Raw genomic sequence first — 8,053 nt, 5'->3', positions numbered from 1 at the left:
TTGTCCGGGTGGAAATCGGTAGAATGCTTGCCCCGGGAGATTTTCGGGAGGGGCACTGATTGGCAAGTGTGAGAAATTGCGGTGTTACAGCGGCACTTCTGCTGTGTAATAACGGCGGGCCAGCTGTAATGTCAAAGGGGAACATTATCACAATTTCAAAAGGGTTAAAAACAATAAAAATCAGTTCCCAGTGGCTTGTTTTATTTTTCGAGTTTTTTTTCAAAATTTTACGCCTGCCGGAATATCCATAAAAAAAGCTTTAAAGTTCTTGATTTTCGCAATTTGCGATGCGACTGTCCATTTCCCTGTGACGTCATACAGTGCTGCCAATACAAACAACATGGCGGTTACCACAGCAAGATATAGCGACATTAGCTCGGATTCAGACTCGGATTTCAGCGGTTTAAGCGATTCAACAGATTACGCATGTATTGAAACAGATGGTCGGAGTATGGAGGCAGATAGCGAAAACGAAATTGAAGAAGAAATTGAAGCTATTGAGCGAATAGCTATTGACGCTATTCGGCCATAGCATGGGTGTACTTAATGAAGTGACCCATAGCGTGGCTGCCTTATTAGCATCGCCGGTAAAATGTGCAGACCAAACGATCAGCACTTTCGCATCTTGTGACACTGGCGCAACTTATGTCCATCGATTGGTAAGTGTTTGTTTTGCATTAAATGTGGGTATCTAGTTTCAAATGTACAAACAGCTAGCGTAAATAGCATGTTAGCATCGATTAGCGTAGCATGTTAGCATCGATTAGCTGGCAGTCATGCTGCAACCAAATATGTCTGATTAGCACATGAGTCAACAACATCAACAAAACTCACCTTTGTGATGTTGCTGACTTAATCGTTGCAAATCTGCAGGTTATCCATACATATCTGTGCCATGTCTGTCTTAGCATCGCCGGTCAAATGTGCAGACACTCTGGCAAATTCAATGGGGGTCTGGCGGCAGATTTCTTGCCAGTGGTGCAACTTGAATCCCTCCCTGTTAGTGTTGTTACACCCTCCGACAACACACCGACGAGGCATGATGTCTCCAAGGTTCCAAAAAATAGTCGAAAAAATGGAAAATAACAGAGCTGGGGCCCGGTGTTTGTAATGTGACGTCACGTTATCGCCAAAAGCCCGATAAACAGAAAGGCGTTTGATTTGCCAAAATTCACCCATTTAGAGTTCGGAAATCGGTTAAAAAAATACATGGTCTTTTTTCTGCAACATCAAGGTATATATTGACGCTTACATAGGTCTGGTGATAATGTTCCCCTTTAATTTGATATTGCCTCAAGGGCCAAATTAAATTACACGGCGGGCCAGAGTTTGACACCCATACTCTAGACCAGCGGTGCCCATTACGTCGATCGCGAGCTACCAGTCGACCGCGGGGGGGTGTGTCAGTCGATCTCCAGCCAGGCTTTTAAAAAAAATGGACCTAAAAATTAGTGATCATCAATCTTCACCAAGACGTCACTTAAATGACATTCACGGTACCGGAGGGTCTTGTGAGATGACGCTGGCTGCTGCAAGATCATTATTATGAAAATATGACTGAGAGGAAGGCGAGAAACACTTTATTTCAACAGACTCTCACGCCGTACCTTCCGTCAAAACTCTAAAGGCCGACTGCACATTTCCTATCTTCACAATAAAAGCCCTGCTTCATGCTGCCCGCGCTAACTAAATACAGAGTTTCGGAAAACTGGCGTGCACAAGCGATCCCTCAGAAAGCTGGCGTGCACATCACTTGTGCACGCCAGCTTTCCGAGACTCTTATTTTGTTAGCGCAGGCAGCATGAAGCAGGGCTTTTATTGTGAAGATAGGAAATGTGCAGTCGGCCTTTAGAGTTTTGACGGAAGGGACGGCGCGAAAGTCTGTTGAAATAAAAAGTGTTTCTCGCCTTCCTCTCTGTCATTTTTTCATAATAATGAACTGGCAGCAGCCAGCGTCATCTCACAAGACCCTCGGGTGCCGTGAATGTCAATCAAGCAAGCTACGAAATTTGCCGCCAATGTTTTTCTTGTAAAGTGTATGGAAGCTGGATGAATTAGATGCCAAAAACCAACCACTTTTATGTGGTATTGTACAGAAAGGACAACTTTTTTTCTCCTCCATTTGAAAATGTGGGCGTTATCATCATTACTGTCTGATTCCAATCAATGCAAGTCATCAGAATCAGGTAATACACCAACTTATATTCTTGTCATTGTGAAAGAAAGACATCTATATGTGTTACACATGCTTGTATTATCATTAAACACATTAAACTTGTTTACAAAAATGTCTCTTTCATAAATAAATAAATATAAATGATATATATAAATGAGGTAGATCACCTCGAGTTGGTCAATTGAAAAGTAGCTCGCCTGCAGAAAAAGTGTGGGCACCCCTGCTCTAGAACTTGCTTTGAAAGAATGTTTGTGGCATGCAATCGGCAAGAGGAGACGAAGGCAGAGACAAAGTGTAGAAGGGAGGGGAGGCAGAGAGAGTGTGGCAGTGCTCGGACGGAGAGTCCTTTTCTTCCTTATATTTCAGGAACCCAGACGGGGAAGACAAGCCGTGGTGTTACGTCAAAAGGGATGGCCACCTGGAGTGGGACTATTGCAACGTGAAGAAGTGTCACCGAGGTGCATTTCTCACACGACACAAGCGTATGTGCCCCCCTCAAACACACACATTGTGCTCACTCTCGCCTTCCTCCGTTAGAACTCTTGATACTCACCCCGCCGCCCAAAGTGAGCCAAGACTCTCCGTCGTTCTCCCAGTGCGGCGTATCCCCTCCTCTCACCCAGCCCAGGATCTACGGCGGGAGCAAGGCCGCGCCCGGTGCTCACCCGTGGCTGGTGTCGGTGCAAGTTCGACGTAAAAACTCACAGGCAGACTTTAGTCATCACTGCGGTGGCAGCCTCATCGCCTCCTGCTGGGTCCTCACAGCTGCCCACTGCATGTAGGTGCTACTCAACACACTTCATTCATGTCGTATTCACTTTTCTTTGTAACATTACCATGCCACCACTTTCAATCATGTATTCGGTGTTTTCTCTCAATTACACTGGGTCAAATATTTATAACCCCTGCAGGCAAAAATGATGAAATCACAAAACTTGGAGGATGTCCATTCAGTTGTTTATTGTTCTCGTGAGACGTGTAAAAATGCCAACTCAACACCAAGCCAAACCGGAGTCAATGAAGAGAACGTTGTTAAATTAAAGTACCAATGATTGTCACACACACACTAGGTGTGGTGAAATTTTTCCCCTGCGTTTGGCCCTTCCCCTTGTTCATTCCCCCGTGGGCAGCAGCCCAGAAATAATGTTTGGTGATTTAACCCCCAATTCCAACCCTTGATGCTGAGTGCCAAGCAGGGAGGTAATGGGTCCCATTTTTATAGTCTTTGATATGACTCGGCCGGGGTTTGAACTCACAACCTACCGATCTCAGGGCGGACACTTTAACCCAGGAGTCGGGAATCTTTTTGGCTGAGAGAGCCAAGAATCCGAATATTTTAAAATGTATTTCCGTAAGAGCCATATAATTATTTTTTAAACACTGAACACACCTAAACGCGTGCATTTTTAAGTAAGACCAACTTTACTAGAGTATAATAGGTCTCTTATTCTTTGTAATAACATTGATATTCTGAAGCTAACTGTGGAGGGGGCGTGGCCTGCGGGCCTGCAGCGAAGCGGGGTGTGCCAGGACCGGCCTCGAAATCAGCGACAGGTGCGTAGACAACCCACCTGGGCCTTGTTATCTAATCACCTGTCGCTCTGTTATAAGCAGCAGCCAGGAAGAGAGACAGGGCTGGAGCTGGAGCCAGAGTGCGAGCGAGAACGAAAGAGAAAAAGACAATTGCTGGAAAGCAACTGAGAGACTTATTGAAAAATTGAAAAATATCGTAACCCTGAAACAGGCTTTCATGTCGGTGCTTGGTGGTCTGAAGAACCCCCAGGAGGGCAAGACCTAAAAAAATAAATAAAAATAAAGTGCGGTAGAAAAGGATGGATGGATTCAAATGCATGAGCATGTTTAATATTTTGAACGTTATTTTTAACACTTTGATTACAAGTGGAATTAGTCATTACTTATTTTGTTAAGCAGTGTCAGCTCAGATTTATCCAAGAGCCAGATGCAGTCATCAAAAGAGCCACATCTGGCTCTAGAGCCACAGGTTCCCTACCCCTGCTCTAACCACTAGGCCACTGAGTAGACAAGATGGTGAAAAACTGAAAAGAACAAAGAGACACAAACACACGTATTTCCTCTGTACATAACGGTAATGTTGTGAGACTATCAAAAAACAATTAGTCACTGAGAGGGGATAGCAGGGCTATGTCTGACACACTAGGTCCAAGGATGCAACATGAAGTCCTTACTGCTGTTTTGAGGGTGATTTATTGTCCCTTTGAGTAAAAATACAATACATCACATTCAGATGGTTTGTGGTTCCTTTGCAGTCCTTTTGCGTTCCTTTTGCGTTCCTTTTGCGGTCAACAGAAGTAACAGCACCCAGGTTCACACTCTCTCCAAACAAGCCAAAACAATTCCCCCAGACAAGTGCAGGTGATATTCATTCAGCAATCAATTAGCCCCACAAACACGCCTCCCACACACACACACTCCGCCCACACACATGTAGCCACACCCACTATCCCAGGAGATAAGTGAGAAACAAAATCCCTGCCTCTACATTCCGGCCCCTAATTATTATAACATAATAATTACTGAACAACAGTAGTAGCACGGAAATATTCAGTTTAAAATACATCAAATCAAACAAGAACATAAGATTTTCCTTTTTTTTGCAGTTATTACAATAGTTCATTTTCAATATCCTTGAACAAGTAGGTTATTCACATATATATATATATATATATATATATATATATATATATATATATATATATACATATATATCCATCCATTTTCTACCGCCTATTTCCTTTTGGGGTCGCGGGGGGCACTGGTGCCTATCTCAGCTACAGTCGGGCGGAAGGCGGGGTACACCCTGGACAAGTCGCCACCTCATCGCAGGGCCCCCACATATAGACAGACAACATTCACACTCACATTCACACACTAGGGACCATTTAGTGTTGCCAATCAACCTATCCCCAGGTGCATGTCTTTGGAAGTGGGAGGAAGCCGGAGTACCCGGAGGGAACCCACGCAGTCACGGGGAGAACATGCAAACTCCACACAGAAAGATCCCGAGCCTGGATTTGAACCCAGGACTGCAGGAACTTCGTATTGTGAGGCAGACACAGAACTTTCAGAGCCTAGACAGAGTGTGGTCTGGGTCACAAGTCATATTCAAAGTCAAGTCCTGTCAACAAATAATCCCATCAGATGTCCTCAGCTTCCTGAAGCAGACACATCTTGGTGACAGACCTGTCCAGAAAGCTTGCCCTGGTCTTGATCTTGGCTTGTCGAACAAGTCCTATTTTATCTTGAACAAGTTGACAACTCTCCCCATAATCCAAGAGTTGCGAAGTGCAGAGTCATCCACAACAAGCACAATATCTCCTGGAACAAAATTGCGCTTGATCTTATTCCATTTTTGGCGTTCCTGAAGCTGCGGTAGGTATTCTTTTGTCCATCTTTTCCAGAACAGGTTGTACATATACTGGATTTGTTTCCATCTACGCAGAGTATACAAGTCATCCTTTTGGAAAACACCAGGTGGAAAAGATGGCTGACCCTTGAGGATGAGAAGATGGTTGGGAGTTAGAGCTTCTAGGTCATTGGGATCTGTGGATGCCTTTGTTATTGGTCTGCTATTGAGAATAGCTTCGATTTCGCACAGCACAGTGTGGAGGCCTTCTTCATCCAGAGTTTGTTCTCTCAAAGTGGAGTTAAGGACTTTCCTGATTCTGGCTATGACTCTGATCAATGAACTTGTAAGATCAGGTCCTTGCAGCGGCTGTGTTCAGTGATGTACCTTTGAATGACGCAGCACAATCAAACACCACTCTGATTGTTTTCTTATGCGGATGGTATACACCATGATGTGGAATATACCAGGTTTTGCCATGGTTACATAACAGATCTTCCATAGGCACTCTTTCAGCATAACCGCAGATAATGATGTTATGCATGAACACGGTGTAGTCCGCATAGAATAAAGACATCCCTTTGGAACCTTCTTTTCAAATTCAAGGCGCGTTGCTCTCCCAACTTGTGGTTATCAGGCATGCACACATTTCCCTTTTTTAATGGCAAACCAATGGTATAGTGACCATCCACCAGCTCAACAGAGCTTTTCACCATTTCCATAAACTGGCCATCTTCTCTTGATGGACCCAGTTGCTTTCATGACTGCGTTTAGGGAAGTCGAGTTGAAACTGCTGCTTCCACAGTTCATCCAATTTCACCACAGAGATGCGGTTAGCAGGGATGGTGGGTTGTTCCAAGGCATTTTCTTCTGTGTGACAGTCCATCCCAACATGGTCTGAACTGCGTACGGCCCTCCTCCTGCACTTGGAATCACCTTTGTTGGCTCAAGAGCTCTTGGTGCATTTAAGCCGATCAACAGTTCAATGTCTGCATCAATTTCAGGCAGGTGTACCCCACGCAAATATGGCCATCTGACCAAATCCTGCTCCCGTGGACTTTTGCTCTTGCATACAGGCATTTTCTTCTGTGTGAATATATCTGGCAAGTCACAGTAGAGATCACTTTCCAGACCAGGTACCTCCAGATCTGACACAATGCAACATCCTACAATCTTTTCTTGGCCTAAAGTGCGTAAGAGAATTTTAGTTCTTCTTCCTGAAGCATTCAACTTGTTCATCAGACTTGATGTACTAAAGGAGCCAGAGCTGCCTTGGTCCAGAAAGGCATATGTTTCCACGACTTGGTGACCCTTTTTGGACTTGATCTTCACTGGCACAATAGAAAGCTTACAGCCATGGTCACCGGCCCCAGTAAGACCACTACTTTACACTGTTACCACAGAGCTGCCCACCGATGTGTTTGTACCGGCTGCAACTGCTAGATCCTTCTCTTGCTCCTTGTTTTTTGGCTGAATATGAAGAAGTACAAGCATTTAAGTCACACCTTAAAAATCATTTGTATACTCTAGCCTTTAAATAGACTCCCTTTTTAGACCAGTTGATCTGCCGTTTCTTTTCTTTTTCTTCTCTGTCCCACTCTCCCTTGTGGAGGGGGTCCGGTCCGATCCGGTGGCCATGTACTGCTTGCCTGTGTATCGGCTGGGGACATCTCTGCGCTGCTGATCCGCCTCCGCTTGGGATGGTTTCCTGATGGCTCCGCTGTGAACGGGACTCTCGCTGCTGTGTTGGATCCGCTTTGGACTGGACTCTGGCGACTGTGTTGGATCCATTGTGGATTGAACTTTCACAGTATCATGTTAGACCCGCTCGACATCCATTGCTTTCCTCCTCTCCAAGGTTCTCATAGTTATCATTGTCACCGACGTCCCACTGGGTCATTATTGTCACCGATGTCCCACTGGGTGTGAGTTTTCCTTGCCCTTATGTGGGCCTACCGAGGATGTCGTGGTGGTTTGTGCAGCCCTTTGAGACACTAGTGATTTAGGGCTATATAAGTAAACATTGATTGATTGATTGAATACTAGGGTGTTTAGCTCCACATGTTTTACATGGCAGTCGCCTCCTGCAGTCCTTACTTATGTGCCCTATGCACAGACAGCCAAAGCAAACTCCATGTTCTTTCAAAAAAGAGATCTTGTCATTATGTGCCCTCTTTACCAATAGAGAGCACACCTCCAACACATGTTCACCCTTGCAGTACAAGCAGGTCCTTTTGTCCAGTGGGGCTCCTTCCTTTTTCACACGGGCCTTTCCATTAGCTGATGTTACTGTAGTAGCAAAACTTCCTTGGTTTCGTGAGTGACGCTGATAGCCATCTTTGCTGCCATGTTTGATTTGCATTGTCTTTGGCGTATCCTGTATATTTTCCAAATATAGGGTCAGCTAGAATTTTTACCTGACGTTCAATAAAACTGACAATGTCAGGGAAAGCAGCTCTTTGAGAACGTGACTCTTGAATATCACAAGCTGC

The 8,053-nt window shown here is 44.8% G+C and overlaps 1 protein-coding gene across 3 annotated transcripts in view; it reads left to right on the top strand.

Moving 5' to 3' along the window:
* Positions 1-8,053, top strand: part of LOC133558334 (hyaluronan-binding protein 2-like) — a 34,495-nt gene that overhangs the window by 8,883 nt on the left and 17,559 nt on the right. For 2 of the 3 annotated variants that reach the window (XM_061909621.1, XM_061909622.1), the window contains 2 exons: positions 2,543-2,634; positions 2,714-2,954. The exons of the other annotated variant lie outside the window; for it this stretch is intronic. In XM_061909621.1, coding sequence (XP_061765605.1) covers positions 2,543-2,634; positions 2,714-2,954 — 333 coding nt within the window. The remainder of the gene's footprint in view (positions 1-2,542; positions 2,635-2,713; positions 2,955-8,053) is intronic. 3 annotated transcript variants of the gene reach the window in all.

This window comes from Nerophis ophidion, linkage group LG08, assembly GCF_033978795.1.
Source record: "Nerophis ophidion isolate RoL-2023_Sa linkage group LG08, RoL_Noph_v1.0, whole genome shotgun sequence".
Lineage (NCBI taxonomy): Eukaryota > Metazoa > Chordata > Actinopteri > Syngnathiformes > Syngnathidae > Nerophis > Nerophis ophidion.
This window is presented reverse-complemented; position numbering and strand designations above follow the sequence as displayed.